We start from the raw sequence: 22,540 nt of genomic DNA, 5'->3' as shown, positions 1-22,540 counted from the left end.
AATAAATAAAGTGAGTCTCTTGTAGACAGTGGAAAAAAGAAAAGAGTTGTGCTAATTAAAAACACTACTCTTTTTTGGACTACTTCATTCAACACTGAAATGAATAAGTCCAAATATATGCAATACACACTCTGCGTTTAATATGTTGAGAACACATATTGACCCTCAGGTTTAAAAAATATTTGAAAGCATGCATACAATGATGACTGTCTAGAGTTTTCATAAGTGAAGATAATGAAAACTCTTGTTCTCCTCATTTGAAATCCAATTTGTGATTTAACAATTAGCCATGTTCATACTGAGCAAGTTCATAAGGGTCAAGATAAATGTACAATTATGAAGTCAGACAAGCAAATTTCTGAAAAATGACTCCCATTCTTTGTGGGAATAGTGGAAAATACTGGAAAGAAATCAATGCTCTTTAGAATATACGAGAATAGTGGCTATATCTTGAAATTTATATCTGTAGCACCGAGTACAATTCCAGGCATAAAGTAAGTTTAATAAATGATGAATTGGAGACCTTCAAGATGGCAGAGGAGTAAGACATAGAGATCACGTTCTTCCCCACAAATACATCAAAAATACATCTACATGTGGAACAGCTCCTACAGAACACCTACTGAACGACGGAAGAAGACCTCAGACCTCCCTAAAAGGTAAGAAACTCCCCACGTACCTGGGTAAGGCAAAACAAAAAACAGAGACAAAAAATAGGGACGGGACCTGCACCTCTGGGAGGGAGCTGTGAAGGAGGAAAGGTTTCCACACACTTCCTGGGAGGAAGCCCCTTCACTGGTGAAGACAGGGGGTAGGCGGGAGAGAAGCTTCAGAGCCACGGAGGAGAGCACAGCAACAGGGGTGCAGAGGGCAAAGTGGAGAGATTTCTGCACAGAGGATCGGTGCTGACCAGCACTCACCAGCCCGAGAGGCTTGTCTGCTCACCCGCCGGGGTGGGCAGGGGCTGGGAGCTGAGGCTTGGGCTTCGGAGGTCAGACCCCAGGGAGAGGACTGGGGTTGGCTGCATGAACACAGCCTGAAGGGGGCTAGTGAGCCACAGCTAGCCGGGAGGGAGTCCGGGAAAAAGTCTGGACCTGCCTAAGAAGCAAGAGACCATTGATTTGGGGTGCGTGAGGAGAGGGGATTCCTTCCCTGTCTGCCCACAGAAGGCAGAGCACCGCCTAAATGCGCTCCAGAGACTGGTGTGAGCCACGGCTATCAGCGCGGACACCAGAGACGGGCATGAGATGATAAGGCTGCTGCTGCCACCACCAAGAAGCCTGTGTGCAAGCACATGTCACTATCCAAACACCCCCGAGAGACTGTGCAGCCCACCACTGCCAGGGTGCCATGATCCGGGGACAACTTACCCGGGAGAACACACGGCGCACCTCAGGCTATTGCAACGTCATGCTGGCCTCTGCAGCCGCAGGATTGCCCTGCATTCCGTAGCCCTCCCTACCCCCCGGCCTAAGTGAGCCAGAGCCCCCTAATCAGCCGCTGCTTTAACCCCCTCCTGTCTGGGTGGGAACAGATGCCTGAGGGCAAACTACACGCAGAAGTGGGGTCAAAACCAAAGCTGAACCCCAGGAGCTGTGCGAACAAAGAAGAGAAAGGGAAATCTCACAGCAGCCTCAGGAGCAGCGGATTAAATCTCCACAAGCAACTTGAGGTACCCTGCATCGGTGGAATACCTGAATAGACAATAAATCATCCCAAAATTGAGGAGGTGGACTTTGGGAGCAACTGTAGACTTGGGGTTTGCTGTCTCTGACTGACTTGTTTTTGATTCTTACGTTTACCTTAGTATAGTTTTTAGCGCTTGTTATCATTGGTGGATTTGTTTATTGGTTTGGTTGCTCTCTTCTTATTTTATTTATGAATGTATTTATTTATTTAAATATTTTTTATTTTAACTTATTTTGTTTATTTTTTTATTTTTTTTCTTTCTTCTTTCCTCCCTTTTCTTCTGAGCCGTGTGGCTGACAGGGTCTTGGTGCTCCAGCCTGATGTCAGGCCTGAGCCTCTGAGGTGGGAGAGCCAAGTCCAGGACACTGGACCACCAGACACCTCATGGCCCCACGTAATATCAGTCAATGAGAGCTCCCCCAGAGATCTCCATCTCAACGCTAAGACCCAGCTCCACCCAACGGCCAGCAAGCTCCAGTGCTGGACCCCCCCATGTTAACAACTAGCAAGACAGGAACACAACTCCACCCATTAGCAGAGATGCTGCCTAAAATCATACCAAGTACACAGACACCCCAAAACACTCCACCAGACGTGGCCCTGCCCACCAGAAAGACAAGATCCAGCCCCACCCACCACAACACGGGCACCAGTCCCCTCCACCAGGAAGCCTACACAAGCCATTGAACCAACCTTACCCACAGGGGGCAGACACCAAAAAAAACAGTAACTAAGAACCTGCAGCCTGTGAAAAGGAGACCCCAAACACAGTAATTTAAGAAAAATGGGAAGACAGAGAAATATGCAGCAGATGAGGGGGAGCAAGGTAAAAACCCACCAGACAAAACAAATGAGAGGAAATAGGCAGTCTACCTGAAAAAGAATTCACAGTAATGATAGTAAAGATGATCCAAAATCTTGGAAATAGAATGGAGAAAATACAAGAAATGTTTAACAAGGACCTAGAAGAACTAAAGAGCAAACAAACAATGATGAACAACATAATAAATGAAATTTAAAATTCTCTAGAAGGAATGAATAGCAGGGTAACTGATGCAGGAGAATGGATAAGTGACCTGGAAGATAAAATAGTGGAAGTAACTACCACAGAGCAGAATGAAGAAAAAAGAATTGAGGACAGTCTCAGAGACCTCTGGGACAACATTAAACACACCAACATTTGAATTTTAGGGATCCCAGAAGAAGAAGAGAAAAAGAAAGAGTCTGGAAAATATTTGAAGAGATTATAGTTGAAAACTTCTGTAATGTGGGAAAGGAAATAGTCAAGTCCAGGAAGCACAGAGAGTTCCATACAGGATAAATCCAAGGAGAAACACACCAAGACACATATTATTCAAACTATCAAAAATTAAATATAAAGAAAGAATGTTAAAAGCAGCAAGGGAAAGGCAACAAATAACATACAAGGGACTCTCCATAAGGTTCACAGCTGAACTTTCGACAGAAACTTTGGAAGCAAGAAGGGAGTGGCAGAATATATTTAAAGTGATGAAAGGGGAAAACCTACAACCAAGATTATTCTACCCAGCAAGGATCTCATTCAGATTCAATGGAGAAATTAAAAGCTTTACAGGCAAGCAAAAGTTAAGAGAATTCAGCACCACAAATCCATCTTTCAAAAAGTGCTAAAGGAACTTCTCTAGGCAGGAAACACAAGAGAAGGAAAAGACCTACAATAACAAACCCAAAACAATTAAGAAAATGGTAATAGGAACATACATATTGATAATTACCTTAAATGTAAATGGATTAAATGCTCCAACCAAAAGACATAGACTGGCTGAATGGATACAAAAAGAAGACCCGTATATATGCTGTCTACAAGAGACCCACGTCAGACCTAGGGACACATACAGACTGAAAGTGAGGGGATGGAAAAAGATATTCCCTGCAAATGGAAATCAAAAGAAAGCTGGAGTAGCAATTCTCATATCAGACAAAATAGACTTTAAAATAAAAACTATTTCAAGAGACAGAGAAGGACACTACATAATGATCAAGGGATCAATCCAAGAAGATACAACAATTGTAAATATTTATGCACCCAGCATAGGAGCACCTCAATACATAAGGCAAATGCTAACAGCCATAAAAGGGGAAATCGACAGTAACACAGTCATAGTAGGGGACTTTAACACCCCACTTTCACCAATGGACACATAATCCAAAATGAAAATAAATAAGGAAACACAAGCTTTAAATGACATATTAAACAAGACGGATTTAATTGATATTTACAGGACACTCCATCCAAAAACAACAGAATACCCTTTCTTCTCAAGTGCTTATGGAACATTCTCCAGGATAGATCATAACTTGGGTCACATATCAAGCCTTGTTAAATTTAAGAAAATTGAAATTGTATCAAGTATCTCTTTCCGACCCTAATGCTATGAGACTGGATATCAATTCCAGGGGAAAAAAACTAAAAATACAAACACTTGTAGGCTAAACAATATGCTACTAAATAACCAAGAGATCACTGAAGAAGTCAAAGAGGAAATCAAAAAATACCTAGAAACAAATGGCAGTGAAAGAAGATGACCCAAAACCTATGGGATGCAGCAAAAGCAGTTCTAAGAGGGAAGTTTATAGTAGTACAATCCTACCTCAAGAAACACGAAACATCTCAGATAAACAACCTAACCTTACACCTAAAGCAATTAGACAAAGAAGAACAAAAAAAAATCCAAAGTTAGCAGAAGGAAAGAAATCATAAAGATCAGATCAGAAATAAGTGAAAAAGAAATGAAGGAAACAATAGCAAAGATCAATAAAACTAAAAGCTGGTTCTTTGAGAAGGTAAACAACATTGATAAAACATTATCCAGACGCATCAAAAAAGAAAGGGAGAAGACTCAAATCAATTGAATTAGAAATGAAAAAGGAGAAGTAACAACTGACACTGTAGAAATACAAAGGATCATGAGAGATTACTACAAACAACTCTATGCCAATAAAATGGACAACCTGGAAGAAATGGACAAATTCTTAGAAAAGCACAACCTTCCGAGACTGAACCAGGAAGAAATAGAAAATATAAAGAGACCAATCACAGGCACTGAAATTGAAACTGTGAATAAAAGTCTTCCAATAAACAAAAGCCCTGGACCACATGGCTTCACAGGCGAATTCTGTCAAACTTTTAGAGAAGAGCTATCACCTATCCTTCTCAAACTCTTCCAAAATATAGCAGAGGGAGGAACACTCCCAAACTCATTGTACGAGGCCACCATCACCCTGATACCAAAACCAAAGATGTCACCTAAAAGGAAAACTACCGGCCAATATCACTGATGAACATAGATGCAAAAATTCTCAATAAAATACTAGCAAACACAATTCAACAGCACATCAAAAGGATCATACACGATGATCAAGTGGGGTTTATCCCAGGAAGGCAAGGATTCTTCAGTATACACAAATCAATCAATGTGATACATCATATTAACAAACTGATGGATAAAAACCATATGATAATCTCAGTAGATGCAGAGAAAGCTTTTGCCAAAATTCAACACCCATTTATGATAAAAACTCTCCAGAAAGTAGGCATAGAGGGAATTTTGCTCAACATAATAAAGGCCATAAACAACAAACCCACAGCCAACATCATTCTCAGTGGTGAAAAACTGAAACCATTTCTTCTAAAACCAGGAACAAGACAAGGATGCCCACTCTCACCACTGTTATTCAACTCAGTTTTGGAAATTTTAGCCATAGCAATCAGAGAAGAAAAAGTAATAAAAGGAATCCAAATCGGAAAAGAAGAAGTAAAGCTGTCATTGTTTGCAGGTGACATGATGCTATACATAGAGAATCCTAAAGACTCTACCAGAAAACTACCAGAGCTAATCAGTGAACTTGGTAAAGCAGCAGGATACAAAATTAATGCACAGAAATCTTGTGCTTTCCTACACAGTAATGATGAAAAGTCTGAAAGAGAAATTAAGGAAACACTCCCATTTACCATTGCAACAAAAAGCATAAAATACCTAGGAATAAACCTACCTAAGGAGACAAAAGACCTGTATGCAGAAAACTATAAGACACTGATGAAAGAAATTAAAGACAATACAGACAGATGGAGAGATATACCATGTTCTTGGATTGGAAGAATCAACATTGTGTAAATGACTATACTACCCAAAGCAATCTGCATATTCAGTGCACTCCCTATCAAACTACCAATGGCATTTTTCACAGAACTAGAACAAAAAATTTCACAATTTGAATGGAAACAGAAAAGACCCTGAACAGCCAAAGCAATCTTGAGAAAGATAAACGGAGCTGGAGGAATCGGCCTCCCTAACTTCAGACTATACTACAAAGCTACAGTAATCAAGACAATATGGTACTGGCAGAAAAACAGAAATAAAGATCAATGGAACAGGAGAGAAAGCCCAGATATAAACCCATGCACAAATGATCATCTCATCTTTGACAAAGGAGGCAAGAATATACAATGGAGAAAAAACAGCCTCTTCAATAAGTGGTGCTCGGAAAACTGGACAGATACATGTAAAAGAATGAAATTAGAGCACTTCATAGCACCATCCACAATAATAAACTCAAAATGGGTTAATGACCTAAATATAAGGCCAGACACTATAAAACTCTTAGAGGAAAACATAGGAAAAACACCCTTTTTTTTTTTTTTTTTTTTTTTTTTTGCAGTACACGGGCCTCTCACTGTTGTGGCCTCTCCTGTTGCGGAGCGCAGGCTCCGGACACACAGGCTCAGCGGCCATGGCTCACGGGCCTAGCCGCTCCGCGGCATGCGGGATCTTCCCGGACCAGGGCACGAACCCGTGTCCCCTGCATCGGCAGGCAGACTCTCAATCACTGCGCCACCAGGGAAGCCCAAGAACACTCTTTGACATAAATCACAGCAAGGTCCTTTTTGACCCATCTCCTAGAGAAATGGAAATAGAAACAAAAATAAGCAAATGGGACCTAATGAAATTTAAAAACTTTTGCACAGCCAAGGTAACCATATACAAGACAAAAAGACAGCCCTCAGAATGGGAGAAAATATTTGCAAACGAAGCAACTGACAAAGGATTAATCTCCAAAATATACAAGCAGCTCATGCAGCTCAATATCAAATAAACAAACAACCCAATCCACAAATGGGCAGAATATCTAAATAGACATTTCTCCAAAGAAGATACACAGATTGCCAGCAGACACATGAAAGGGTGCTCAACATCACTAATCATTAGAGAAATGCAAATCAAAACTACAATGTGGTATCACCTCACACTGGTCAGAACAGCCATCATCAAAAAATCTACAAACAATAAATGCTGGAGGGGGTTTGGAGAAAAGGGAACCCTCTTTCACCGTTGGTGGAATGTGGATTGATAACGCCACTATGGAAAACAGTATGGAGGTTCCTTAAAAAGCTAAAAGCACGGGCTTCCCTGGTGGCGCAGTGGTTGAGAGTCCGCCTGCCGATGCAGGGGAAACGGGTTCGTGCCCTGGTCCAGGAAGATCCCACATGCCGCGGAGCGGCTGGGCCCGTGAGCCATGGCCGCTGAGCCTGCGCGTCCGGAGCCTGTACTCCGCAACGGGAGAGACCACAGCAGTGAAAGGCCCGCGTACCGCAAAAAAAAAAAAAAAAAAAAAAAAAACGCTAAAAACAGAACTACCATATGACCCAGCAATCCTACTACTGGGCATATACCCTGAGAAAAACATAATTCAAAAAGAGTCATGTACCAAAATGTTCATTGAAGCCCTATTTACAATAGCCAGGACATGGCAGCAGCCTACGTGTCCATCGACAGATGAATGGATAAAGAAGACATGGTATATATATACAATGGAATATTACTCAGCCATAAAATGAAATGAAATTGATATATTTGTAGTGAGGTGGATGGACCTAGAGTCTGTCATACAGAGTGAAGTAAGTCAGAAAGAGAAAAACAAATACTGTGTGCCAACACATAAATATGGAATCTAAAAAATACCCCCCTGGGTTTGCGGGGGAAGGGTAAACTGGGATGAAGTAAGAGAGTGGCACTGACATAGACACACTACCAAATGTAAAATAGAAAGCTAGTGGGAAGCAGCTGCATAGGACAGGGAGATCAGCTCGGTACTTCGTGGCCACCTAGAGGGGTGGGATAGAGAGGGTGGGAGGGAGAGGCAAGAGGGAGGGGATATGGGGATATATGTGTACATTGAGCTGATTCACTTTGTTATACAGCAGAAGCTAACACAACATGGTAAAGTAATTATACTCCAATAAAGATGGTAAAAAAAATTTGAAAGCCAAAACTAAAAAATAAAAATAATTTAAAAAATGATGAATCAGTGAATGCTTTGATTTATTGAACATAAAATTAAATGGTATTGCTTAAGATACTAATATTGGTTATAGAAATTATTCATGTCTAAAAATATGAATCAACTTCTGTTGAATTTATTTAGTATCTTCAATTAAAAAAAACACACAGTGATCAATTTACTTATTTACTCTAGAAAAACTGTGTTTTGGTTTAGGCCATTGTGATAACATTATTTTCATACAATCCAAAAGCCTGAAGGCTCAGTGTGCCCAAATATTTTTTTTTAACTCCCAAACATTTTAAAACTTCTGAAAGTATTGATTGTATCTAGAATTTAGAAACTTTTGGTTTTATTTTCAGTATACAGTCAATATTTTTATAGTTATTTAGCCATCCTCAAGTTTAGCAGGAAAAAGAGAGGCAACGTAGGTGTTCCATGCCAATAAAATGTAAGCCACAGACAGAAGGACCCAAGAAATAGTGCATGACATAAAATAGGCAAGTAAAAGTCCTGGGAGTTGTCCATGAGCTGCAGATATGAGTGTTACCTGAGCCAAATGAGAAATGGGGTGTCCAAAGAACAGAACGCATTTCTTTGTATTACTACTACAAAGGCAAATATATATTTTAATACCAAAGGAATAAGTATAAAACACATGAATTATATAGTATAATGGTTCAAATACACAAAAGACAATATAGTGCTACAGTGTGAACAGTGCAATTCTTGCATGCACATGGGGTAAATAGAAATTATATTCAGTTACTTTCTTTGAAGAGCATAGGTGGAAGCTTTGTTTTCCAGGCATTGCTGCAAACTGGAATCACCTGGGGACTTTGAACAGTTTTTGATAACTGCTCTCCACAGGCATTCTTATTTAACTGATGATGGTGTAAATTGGGCATGTATACATTTAAAGTTCATCAGGCGATTCTAATTGTAGCAAAGTGCAAACTGTTGAATTAAAAGTTTGGAAAGCAGGTTTTGTGCAGTGTGGATAATTCTCAGAAAAATTGCTGTAATACCAAAAGCAAAAGATGCTATGATGCTATTTTATACCACTACCACCTGCTATTAATTTTTTTAAATTTATTTTATTTACTTATTATTTTTGGCTGTGTTGGGTCTTCATTGCTGTGCGCGGGCCCCCTCCAGTTGCAGCGAACGGGGGCCACTCCTCGCTGCGGTGCGCGGGCCCCTCATTGGGGTGGCTTATCCCGTTGAGGAGCACGGGCTCTAGGCGCGCAGGCCTCAGCAGATGTGGCCCGCGGGCTTCAGTAGCTGTGGCTGGCAGGGCTCTAGAGCGCAGCCTCAGCAGCTGTGGCACACGGGCTCATCTGCTCCGTGGCAGGCGGGATCCTCCCGGACCAGGGTTCAAACCTGTGTCCCCTGCATTGGCAGGCAGACTCCCAACCACTGTGCCACCAGGGAAGCCCACCTGCTATTAATATTAAAGACTGTTACAGTAATCACAGCTACTTTTTTATTCTTGAGTTTATTAGAGTTCTTACTATGTGCAGTGCATTGTACTATGTACATAGTTATGTGCAATTTCATTGGGTCCTCTGAGTAATGATGTATATTATCTGTTTCTCATCTCATTATTTAATTTGGAAAGGTCAGATAAGATGATCTTTATGGGCTCCTCAATTTCGGAAATTCTTTTAAATTATTTATTTCTATCAATCCTAAAATATAATGTCAACAAGTTCCCATAGACGGGTAGATGGGAGAGGGGAGATGCTGGATCCCTCCAGTGTAGATGAGTGTGATGAGCATTAGAGAGGAGAAGCTTAGGATGCTGCAGAAGTCTAAGTTGCCTGGGCAGATAACGCTAAATTTGATTATTAATAGTATTATAAAGTATTATTTATGTCTTTTTTTATTTGAATAATCTAGGCATAAAACATCATTTTATCCCTGTATAGTTAATTCATTCCCTCAACAATTGTTGATAGCGTGCCTAAGGTACTCTTACTCTCTCTATGTGTGTATACATATACAGAGAGGGAGAGAGAAACAGAAAGAGAGAGCCCAAGTGCCAGCAAGCATGAGAGGCCGGGAGTAGTAGGATTGAGGCTTTTATGAGTTGATTTATTTAATCCTAAATCTAAGAGTCAGTTCTTAGTTCTCATCTTACTTACCAGCTGCTTTAGCTAGAGCTCATGTCTCCGTTGGAGTTAATGTACTTTCTTCAGGTGCTTTTCTGTGTCCCATACTCTCCTAATTTGCGTGACATGTCACTGGTTGCTTTTCCTCCATTTCCTCTGTTGGTTCCTCCTCTTCTTTCCAGTGAGTCTCCTCAGGCCCACTGTTTGTTCCTCTTCTCTTTTATAGCTACACGCCCTTCGTGATTTAATCTAGCCCCATGGCTTTAATTACCTTCTGTATGAGGATAACCCTGAAATTTAGATCTCTGTTCCAAAACCTCTCAGTTGAACTCCAGATTGTGTGTCTAAAGGCCTGTACATCCATTTGGGTGTCTAAGAGACTAGATAACAGGTCCAGAAATTAACCCCTTGTATCTGTCTGTGGCTTTTCCCATCTTATGGCTGGAGATGTCATCCACCTGGCTACCGAGGCCAGAAACCTTGGCGTTATCCTTGACTGCTCTCTCTTATGTGCCACATCTTCCCATTAGATTCCTTCAAAGTATATCCAGAATCTGATCCTTTCGGATCCAGGTGATCCTTTCTCATCACCTCGCTGCCGCCACCATTGTCTGAAACACTATCATCTTTCACTTGAATTACTTGCACGAGCTACCTGACGGGTTTCTATACTTCTATCTTTATATGCCTGGAGTCTATTCTCAACAAAGCGAGGGACCAATCATTTTATTTTTATTTTTAATTTAAGTAAAACATACATAGAAGAGTATAAATACTCTAATAGAATTTGAGGTAAAGCAAACATAAAAAGTGTATAAAATACTCCAGTCTTAAATATATAGCTGATAGATTTTAAATATCTCTACACCTGTGTACTCACCACTCAGATCAAAACAAAGGATACTTCTAGCATGTCTGTTCCCCTTGTGCCACTTTCCAGACTGTACCCCTCTAAAGTTCATCACTATTCTAATGTCTGTTTTCGTCGTTTAGTCTTGATCTTGAATTTCATAAATTGAGCATCATATAGTATATACTCTTTTGTTAGCTTCCTTTGCTCATCTTTTTTTTTTTTTTTCCCGTACGCGGGTCTCTCACTGTTGTGGCCTCTCCCGTTGTGGAGCACAGGCTCCGGACGCGCAGGCTCAGTGGCCATGGCTCACGGGCCTAGCCGCTCTGCGGCATGTGGGATCCTCCCGGACCGGGGCACGAACCCGTGTCCCCTGCATCGGCAGGCGGACTCTCAACCACTGCGCCACCAGGGAAGCCCTGCTCATCTTTATGTGAGACTTTCTCTGGAGGTCAGTTGCTTAATCTGTAAAGATGAGGGTAGACTAAAAATGAGATTAGGAGCTAAAATTTGAAAACAAACTGATGTCCAATCCCAACTCACAGAATTTCTGATTCTTATTGTCTGGGGTCAGACACAGGGAAGTAGTATATTTTAAAAGATCCCAAAGAGAATATAACATGTAGCCTCTGGATCAAATGACTCTCTGTCTTCCTCTATCTCTATCTCTGTCTCTCTTTTTTTTTTCTTGGATTCATTTTTTTCCAAAAATACAAGGACCAATTGGCCAACACTCCTTTCCTCCCTTCTTCCTCAAGTATGTACTGTGCATCTATCAGACACCAAACACCATGCTAGGCTGCCAAAGGTGCACGAGTCAACAAAATTCAGTTCTTGTCTCTCAGAGGCTTAGAGCTTCGCTAAATCCATGTCTTCATAAAAACAACAACAACAACAACAAAAAACCAAAAAGAAACTGAATGAACAAATAAATAAATAAAACTATGAAAACTCAACAAACATCTCTATTTACCTGCAAACCAAATAGAGGGAGTGAGGAGAGAGAGATCAAGAAACGATTGACTTTGTTAAATAACCTAGTAATTTTGAAATAGTTGTTTAAATTTGGTCAGATAACTGATTGCTTATGAAAGATTGACTCAAATTTCAACTCAGTTGCTTTCCTTTTCAAAATGATTTGGTATCTAGACAAAGGGGATTGAAAAGAGTTAAAATTCCTTTTCCAGATCTTGAACAGAAGGGTGCCATTTTTAAACACATCCTAAAAATTAACTATGTGATTATATAACCAGTATTTTGAATATTTTGTTTTTGTTTTGCACCAGTTAACTGATGTAATTAAATCCATGCAGGGACTTCGCTTGTGAGGATAATTTTCCACTTTCTGATTAGTCATTGAATATAACGCCCACCCCCACCCCCCAAAAGAAAAGGTACGGTAGATGTGTCAATACTCTGGTCTTCTTCAGGGCAGTGTTTTTCAAATTGTGGATTACTGTCCATCAATGGATCCTGAAATTCATCTAGTGGATTTTAACCAATATTTAAATACAGATTAAAAAGCATTAATTAATTAATGAAAAGAGAAGACAATGTTATTAGTAGAAAGCATCACAAGCGATTTCATGTAGCAAGTGTAAGTACTGATCTATGAAACTTTTGTTTCCATTATATTTAGGTAACTGTGCATTGGGTTGTTTATTAGTTTATTAAGTACATGAAATTATTCTAATTAAAAATTGACCCAAATTATTAGCTGTTAAAATTACAGTTTGAATTTTGATAGCTTATTTGGTATGTGATTCAAATAATACTGAGAAAAAATAAAACTCACTTCAGTTAATTGGATAAATTTGATGGCAAAATCACTTTTATCTGTTTAGGATTTCAAAAATGTTTGGAGGTTTTTAGTTCAAACAACAGTTGAGGTTTGACATGACAGAAAAATTAGGAACTAAAACAGTATTTATAGATATTTAACTGGGAAATGTGAGGGGACAATCTATTATTTTAAAGCAGGAATTTTGAGAAACTAATGTCTCAAATTTATTAAAATAAAAATAATCATTAACCAAAATATATTATTATATAGGTAGAAAGTATTCTCAAATTATTTTAGAGTATGCCTGTGACAAGGAAACTAAACATATAAATGACATTTAACAACATCTCTCATAGCCATTTTCTTTTATTATAACATCGCTGGGTAAAAAATGTAAGTAGTACCAACAAGCATGACTGAATTTATAGATGACTTTGGAGTTAGGTAGGGAGAGGATAGTATTTTCTTAAGTTATGTTTGTTATGTTGTTACATTGTTGGAAAATTAATTATGACCGAAAACAAAAATTGGTGAATAAATAAAGTGTAATGAACTATCCTTTAATAGTCATACTGGAGATTTTGTATTCAAGTACTTATTCTGTTGCTGTTACTTACCTGCTATAGTAAGATGGGAAACAGAATTAACTACCTCAAATTGTTAGTGCTCATAGTGAATGACTGTAAAGGACTATTACAAAAGGTTGAATGCTTCTGATAAATAGATATGAAAGGCATGTAAGGTATATTTTGAGTATTTTTTTCTTTCCTCTACTAGGACCCTTTTAATTTCCCTTTCTAATTTATGGTGCATATTGAGAGAGAGTTGTTTGTCTCTAATACCCAATCTAGATAGCAGTTTTATTTTTTATTCTGTTTTATTCTGTATGGCCAAAAAAGCCATTTTACACTTAATTACAGACACTGTTCATGAATATTTTCTTGGTCTTCCAATGAACTAATCTGTTTATGTATAATAAAAATACATTTTGCAGTAAATTATATATATTTGGGCCAGAAATCTTCTTACTTTCTATAAAATTCATATAATTGGTGTAAAATTAATAATATCAATAATAATTGTTGCAGCAAACATTCAAAAATACTCAGCTCAATTCTCTGTCTTAATATTAGGCCACAATAATTATTTGGCATCTTTTATTTTTAATCAACCTGAAAAAAGTTTTTTTAAAGAAAGAACACACTGGGTAGACACAGTAGTATATTCTGTTTGTTACACTTTTCTTTTTCTTTCCTTTATGTTATCTTATTTTCTAATAGCAAAGTGAAATGTGAAGGAAAGAATTTGAAGTGGATTCCAGAACCGTAGATTTTTTGGGTATTCAGACATTGACAAGTAGAACGAGAAGGTCCACTTGGTCATGTAACATTCAGCGTCTTCAACTCTATCATTCTTTCAGTAAAACTTATTTTGAAACGAATCAAGAAGTTATTTTTTTCTCAAAGCAAATGTGTATACCTTGGCTGCAATCATTTTGAAGTAAAGAACCTCTCATTGGATATTATTACTTTAATTTTGCACAAAATTACATTTAAAAAGGAACGTAAACAGTTGTCCATTTTATAAAGACAGATTCTGGAATATATTTTTTTTCTTTTTATTTTCTTTAACAGACATTTTGACCTTCCTATGAAGCTCAGCTAAAGAGGACATTGGCAAAACTTTGTATGTCCTCCTGCATAGCTTTTGATGAGAATTTAATAAGACAGAAAACAGTACCTTGCCAAGTATTAACTTTAAATCTCTTATTTACTTTAGAATTTCAAGATTTATGGAATACCACAAAACCCAGGGAGATGACTCACAAAGAACTGGAACTTTCTAGTTTCCTACATTCTTTTAAAAAGTCTTAGCTATTTAACTTTGCTACATAATGCCATAACTAATACTGAAATCAACCCATGAATTAACATAAATTAGTCTTTTTTTTTTTTTTTTTTGCTTCTCACCCTAAATGGTTAATCACTGGCTATCATGTTGCAAGGAACTGTTCAAAAGCAGTGGCATCACTCTTTTAAATTACAAAGGCAATACCTATATTTAAGCAGAGAATTAGCAACTGTAGAAGTACAAATACAGTTTTTAAAATAAAGAATTTCTATGATTTAGGATGAAAATATGCTTCATTTCTTTCATGTATATCAACCCTTATCTTTTGGCATACTTACCAAATATTACTGTTCGAATCTCAGTTACCCACATCCTAGTATTCTAACTCACAGAAACAGGAGTCTCCTCCTATTTGGATACTTGAGTTGAGACTTGTTTGTGAAGCACAAAATCAGTCTGGTTTTATGTTAAGTAGGTGGGTTGCTAATCTGTAAGAATGCCATTCTTGGTCAGGCCTTTATGAATTGTTTGTAAGTACTAAATCGGACAATGCAATCTTTATATTCATTCTGCAGTTAGCCAAAATAATTCTAGTTAAACTCTGGTTAAAGATCTCTAGTATGAAATGAATGTAAAATATTCATTCTTTCTTTATCTTTCTCTCTGGCTTCATTCTAGCTCATTTATTTATTTAAAAATAACCTTCTAAGTTACTTTTTCACTGCTTTTCATGTTGCAGATTGAAAATGTTGATGTCTGCCTTAATTTTCTAGCAGCCAGAGGAGTAAATGTTCAAGGTCTATCTGCTGAAGGTAAGAAAAAGCACAGTTGTCACAAATGGATCCATGTTTGTAAAAGACTTTTTATAATGCTAGAAATGTAAAGTGGGAGTACATAGCCCCTAATACAAGAAAGGAAATCAGTAAAGTTTCCAAAATAATAGAAACATAAATTCAATGGTTATTAATGTACGCCTTATGTAGGTATGTTCCAGATTTTGCCAAAATTGTTCTTTACATTACCGAGTATATGGGAGGGGGACATACTAACAAAATATCTTTATGTTATTACCAGTTGGTAGTGTTTGTAGAGTCTTAAGTAGATGGATGGATAGATAGATAATGCTGGATAATAAATACAGTAGATGGACATAAATACAGTTAAAATAGTGTAATTAATGCTCAAATATTTTATCAATAACAATTCTATAATTTGATCAAGTTGGTAGTACAAGTCTAAATATTTGTTAATTTTAAATAAGTCATCAGGAGTTCTTACTTAATTAGCACTAACAGTATTAATAACTGTTCTTTGTAAAGGCCTTAAAATTATTAAATGTTTAAAAGATCATCACTGACATTGAAATATAGAAAAGTGGAAAAGAAAACTAGATCTGTTATTTTTTTTCTGCATTTCTTTTTCTTCCACATATATTTTTAGGAAGCCTTTGCAAAATTTTCAGTTTAGTACTATTAACAAAAAACAATTGCTAAAGTTATGAAATACCAAGTCCTTTGAGATCTGTATCAGCAACAACCATTTTTAATTAGAATTTTATGATTAAACACTTTTGACAATTTATGTTGCTTCTTGTTTCTACTACAGTCAGTTTACTCTGAAAATCCTTTTACCCCACAGATAGTAGAAATATTAGACAATTCTAAGCTGTTCAAAGTTTGCTGCCATTGGAAAAAGAGGAATTGTGTGACTTCTGAAATATTATGGACATGTACTAGAATTATTTACGTTTGTCAATTTTTCTTCACTATTTAAATTTTAAATTTCTTTAATCCTTTATCTGTATATGTCATCATGATGTTTAATCTTAAATTACATATTTAATGGCAAAAAACTTATGTTCAAATCTAACTCATGGTTCTGTTACTTAGAATAAAATTTGATAAAATCCTCCAGGATAATACTTTATTTTCTAAGTGGTTAAAGTTGGTGAGAAATGTTACCATTTATTCGTTTTATGTCTCTTCCGTATAACATGACATCTTTTTGTTTGGCTTTGTTTTGTTTCTTCATATTCTTTTTTTTTAAAACATCTTTGTTGGAGTATAACTGCTTTACAGTGTTGTGTTACTTTCTACTGTATAACAAAGTGAATCAGCTATACGTATACATATATCCCCATATCCCCTCCCTCTTGCCTCTCCCTCCCACCCTCTCTATCCCACCCCTCTATGTAGTCACAAAACATCAAGCTGATCTCCCTGTGCTATGCAGCTGCTTCCCACTAGCTATTTTACATTTAGTAGTGTATATATGTCAATTCCACTCTCTCACTTCATCCCAGCTTACCCTTCTCTCCCAAACCCGTGTCCTCAAGTCCATTCTCTACGTCTGCGTCTTTATTCTTGTCCTGCCCCTGAGTTCCTCAGAACCTTTTTTTTTTTTTTAGATTACATATATATGTGTTAGCACATGGTATTTGTTTTTCTCTTTCTGACTTACTTCACTCTGTATGACAGACTCTAGGTCCATCCTTTTCACTACAAATACATCAATTTCATTTCTTTTTATGGCTGAGTAATATTCTATTGTATATATGTGCCACATCTTTATCCATTCATCTGTCGATGGACACTTAGGTTGCTTCCATGTCCTGGCTATTGTAAATAGGGCTTCAATGAACATTGTGGTACATGACTCTTCTTGAATTATGGTTTTCTCAGGGTATATGCCCAGTAGTAGGATTGCTGGTTCATATGGTAGTTCTGTTTCTAGTTTTTTAAGGAACCTCCATACTGTTCTCCATAGTGGCTGTATCAATTTACATTCCCACCAACAGTGCAAGAGGGTTCCCTTTTCTCCACACCATCTCCAGCATTTATTGTTTGTAGATTTTTTGATGATGGCCGTTCTGACTGGTGTGAGGTGATACCTCATTGTAGTTTTGATTTGCATTTCTCTAATGATTAGTGATGTTGAGCATCCTTTCATGTGTTTGCTGGCAATCTGTATGTCTTCTTTGGAGAAATGTCTATTTATGTCTTCTGCCCATTTTTGGATTGGGTTGTTTGTTTTTTTGATATTGAGCTGCATGAGCTACTTGTATATTTTGGAGATTAATCCTTTGTCCGTTGATTCATTTGCAAATATTTTCTCCCATTCTGAGGGTTGTCTTTTCGTCTTGTTTATGGTTTCCTTGGCTGTGCAAAAGCTTTTAAGTTTCATTAGGTCCCACTTGTTTATTTTTATTTCCACTTATCTAGGAGGTGGGTCCAAAAGGATCTTGCTGTGATTTATGTCATAGAGTGTTCTGCCTGTGTTTTCCTCTAAGAGTTTTATAGTGTCCAGTCTTATATTTAGGTCTTTAATCCATTTTGAGTTTATTTTTGTGTATGGTGTTAGGGAGTATAACATGATATCTTTTATTAACATAAACCTCTTGCTTTTTATTTATCTCCTAAAAATATATGAATGCCCAAAATGATTTTCTAAATTGATTAAACATGCATAGTAATAAAATAAGAAGTTAAAAAAACCTCTTTCAATAAGATCATTCAGGTTTACAGGAGAAAATTAATACTTTCTCACTGTAGCTTTATATTGAACAAGCCAACACTTATATGTTATGACCCCTGTGAGGAAGATTGGGGGCTTATAACAATTCAGCCTCATTTTATATGAATAATTCCACGGCATAGTGTGTGTGGCATTATAAACCATCAGAGAGCAAGAAATCTAAGTAGTTTATTAATGTTTCTAAATTCCAAAAAGGAGCCATAAAACCTTGACCTCAAAGGAGGATATATTTTATTGCCAATGGCAAGTTTCATTTAAATTATGATTATAGGTTGTGTAGCATTATATCAAGCTTTACTTGCATCTCGTTTTCTAATTTTAAAATTATAACTGCAGGAGGAAAATGTAGGCTCATGTTGTAGCCTACTTTGTGCATTTAATTTTTTATTCAATATTAGAAAAGCTTACACAGGAGCCCCATGTGTTACAACTAGAAATTCCACTTACATTTATTCAATTATGTTATCTAAAGTCATGAGTAAGGTGATCTTTAATATTTATTAATATGTAACATAAATTAAAAATAAAAGAATTGTAGCATTAAAAATGGATACCTATGATGTAGTCTGCTTTTTGGAGGACATACACATATATTTTTGAAAATAACTTGGTTGGTGGGTGATTTAGAATTGTGCTAACAGTTATAAATCTAGTTGCTATTATGAGGTGCACCCGTAGCATCAGTATTTATAATGTAAGACAACCAGCATTTAAGTGGCTTTCTTTCTCTAGCTCATAGCCACCACCGTGTTGGTAACAGCTGTGTGTGTCTGTGAGGGAAGCAGAGTGCTAAACCAAATGATTAGCACAAGACTGAGAGCCCATCCATTTCCATGAAGAAACTAACTCTAGAGAAACTGTCATTCAGGGTCAGCAAAGACCATCACTTGAGTAAGCTTTGTTCTCTCTACGCTTCATCCCTTCCCTCTCTCCCTGAAATTTCCAAGCTATTTGGAAATGCTAGCGTGTTTCAGAGAATCAGATTTGCTTAAATCTGTGACTGAGAAAATCAAGTTGTATTTCTGTCTCCGTAGATTTAGCCTAAGAGAATTGCTTCTAGAATTTCATTTGTAAAAAATAATCATCTTCTATGATACTGTTTTTATATTTTCCACTTGATACAGAAATAAGAAATGGAAACTTAAAAGCCATTCTAGGGCTGTTTTTCAGTTTGTCTCGCTACAAGCAGCAGCAGCATCATCAGCAGCAGTATTACCAGTCCTTGGTGGAGCTTCAGCAGCGGGTCACCCACGCCTCCCCTCAGGCAGAAGCCAGTCAGGCCAAAACCCAGCAAGATATGCAGTCCAGGTAAGGAAGGGAAGCGGGGAACGTGTTTAGAATGAATTTCTCTTGATACAGCTTGTTTTTAATAAGTTTTTGTTTGCGAGTTTGGAAAACATATTTATATAGTTGTATCAAAGTGATGGGATTCTTTGATTAACGTTATAGAATTTAAAACCACTTTTCTATTGGTTGGATGACCAACACTTATCACTTTTTAGGTGAAATATTTGTGTGTGTTTTCTGAAGGTGATTGTGGTTTGTATGAAAATGTGTGAAATGTCTTTCTTGTAAGTAGTATATCAGAGTTCCTTCCTTCTACAAGTTATTGTTTAGAATGTGCTTTTTGAATCCTAGTCTCCAGTTGTGTAGTTTTCTTTGGTTGATGCTTTTGATCGATTAAATCGTTACATCTGTCAAAAATTTCAGGTCTGTTAAACATAGGAGTTTGAGTGTTTGGGAACATACCATTTTGATGTGAGATTGTCTGTGCATGCACGTGCGTGTATACGTGTGTGTGAGTTTCTATACACACATTGTTTGTCTGACTTGAGTCTGTGGGTGCATGTAGACACAGCTGGTGTGGGGTGCTGGCAAACCACTGCAGCTTCCTTTACTCTTTCGTTCCTGCCTTTTTTCCAGTTTGGAACTATATCAGTCATGATTCAGCTAGAGAAGCAGAATCAGTAAGAAAGAGTGCAAACAGATTTATTTTAAAGAATTGATTCACATGATAATGGGGTCTGGCTAGGCAAGTCTGAAATCCTGAGGGCAGCCCAGCAGGAAGACAGGCTGACACTCTTAGCACGAGCTGAAACCGCTATAAACTGGTGGAATTTCGTCTCTCAAGGAGGCCACACTCCCACTTTTAAGACCTTTCAAGGAGTGAGTCAGGCCTACTATCCTAGAGATAATCTAGGATTATCTCCCTTACTTGAAGTCAACTGCTATGGACTTTAACCACATCCACAAAATGCTTTCACAGCGACACCCAGATTAGTGTTGAGTGGAACTAAATAAACCTAGCTAAGTTGGCACATCAAAAGATGATCACAGAACGTAATTAAGTTAACAGGTTTCATGCAAATTACTCATATGTTTCTGATCAATTTTCGGGTTATCAGATCATTAGCTCTATGGCATACATAGCTATGATCATTTTTCTTAAGGAGGGAGAATGTCCAGTATGAAAATACTCTTTTATCGTCTACTAAAATATACACACTGTATCACACATATGTAAATATTTAACTTTTTCCATCTTAGAAGCCAAGCCTAAAACCTAATAATACAGTTTGCCTTGAGTTTGTTTTTGGCAATTAGTATTGACTCAGAAAGCTAACATAAAATTCCAAGATACATTCACAAACCACTTCCCACTTATTGTCAATATTCAGCAGCTCAGAAATCCCCTTCTCTTTCATCTGTCAACCATCCCTCACTTCACATTAAGCAATATTTCTGTCTCTGTACAGCCATGTAAACTCATTTCCTTTGGCAAATTTTACTCATTAGTGAATTATTAATAAAGAAAAATCACAGTTTCACCAAAAAATATGGAGTGTACTACAAAGGCCATGGAATGATAAGGGATATTTGTTTTTACTAAGTAATGCAGATGTGCTTCTGTTCTTTAAGCTTGTCTTGGTATTTTGTGATGTCATGTGAAATTGTGCAGGAATCAAAGTGAAAAAAACATTCTCTACAGTATAAGTTCTTTAGATTTCCTTAAGAATAGAGAAGGAGAAAAAATAAAATATATTTTTTATTATTAATTTTTTGGGGGAAGTGGTGGTTGGTAGAAAGAGATCTAGATTTTGAGAACTGCCAGAAATAATATTTCCTAGAGTTTGGTTTAAGTCATTTGAATGGACAAGAAACAAGAATGGTAGCTGGAAAAATATAGGAAGTAAAGTGGTATTGTGCAAAGGATGTTGACTCTGGAAGTGAGATGAGATATCATTTGTCATTGCTTTCCCTCACTCTATTTCTGTATCTGCCATGTGGAGTTTCTTGCCCCACATTTCTCAGTGGTTATGACCCGTTGGGGGAAATTTTTTTCTCTTCTTGCTGGATATGCATGGATATTATGAAACTGTATTATATTTTAAAATATAGACCTATGTATAATAGGCATGGTCATTTTATACCATCTTGGGGAGGGCTATCTTATTTTTTTTAAGCTATCTTATTTTTTTTAGCTTATGAAAAGCATTCTTTTCACCAGTGTCCTTTAATTCTGAGATAGAGTCTTAAATAATTTTTTCTTTTGATAAATTGGATTTGATTACTTTTTGGATTGTTAATTTAATAAATGCAGAGTAGTCACTGTACTAAAGGTAGTGTAGTACTTAGTTAGCACCGTGATAAAGAGGAGCTCCAAGTCTTCATTTTAACAGAATTTATTCTATGTTTTGGAGAACATCATATTTCAGACATTAATACTTATTTCCATTTGTATAGATTTGACATAGTGAAATAGTGTATGAATTATAATCTATGTGAACTTAAATATAACAATGTACCTAAGCATTTTTCAAAGCCTGTATTGATAGTATACATAGGAAAGGAATAAGTGTCTCTACAATAGAACCAAGATAATTAACATGGAAAAGAATCTCAGTGACACATTATCTTCATTTACATGAGATGAGAGTCATAAATCATGATTTATGAAGCCTTTCTGTTGATTCCAAAGCTCTTCCCAAGTGAATAGCTTGAATGACTGGTGGCTATATTATTCTGGATATTTAGCCAGAAAAATGTTCTTGTATTTTTCTCTGTAGACCTAAAATAATTTTAGTGCACATTGTTTCATGAGAGTATTTTTGTTTTGTTCTCTTTGTTTATTTAAAGTAAATTGACATAACTCCACAATAATTTCCACAATATTTATTTTATACATTAAGAATTGCTAATTTGTTTTACTCTTTTGAGAATAACCCCAAATGTTTTCAGTCAATTTGAACATCTTTCATTTAAACAGACATTTTGATCTAAAGGTTAACAAGTAAAATATACAAGAGAGAAAATAAAATGTGGACCAAGAGACATAGAATGTGGATAACAAGCTCTCCTCTTTTGGCTTCTCAGCTTGCTCTCCACTCTTGAGTATGTGTG

The 22,540-nt window shown here is 37.0% G+C and overlaps 1 protein-coding gene across 4 annotated transcripts in view; it reads left to right on the top strand.

The window, feature by feature from the left end:
- The window catches only part of NAV3 (neuron navigator 3), a 364,503-nt gene that overhangs the window by 124,251 nt on the left and 217,712 nt on the right, over nt 1-22,540 (top strand). For all 4 annotated transcript variants that reach the window (XM_060164531.1, XM_060164532.1, XM_060164530.1 and 1 more), the window contains exons 4-5: nt 15,345-15,417; nt 19,264-19,447. In XM_060164531.1, the coding sequence (XP_060020514.1) occupies nt 15,345-15,417; nt 19,264-19,447 (257 nt within the window). The remainder of the gene's footprint in view (nt 1-15,344; nt 15,418-19,263; nt 19,448-22,540) is intronic.

Source organism: Lagenorhynchus albirostris, chromosome 11 (genome assembly GCF_949774975.1).
Source record: "Lagenorhynchus albirostris chromosome 11, mLagAlb1.1, whole genome shotgun sequence".
Taxonomy (NCBI): Eukaryota; Metazoa; Chordata; class Mammalia; order Artiodactyla; family Delphinidae; genus Lagenorhynchus; species Lagenorhynchus albirostris.
Note: the sequence above shows the minus strand (reverse complement) of the source record. Positions and strands in the feature narration are given on the sequence as shown.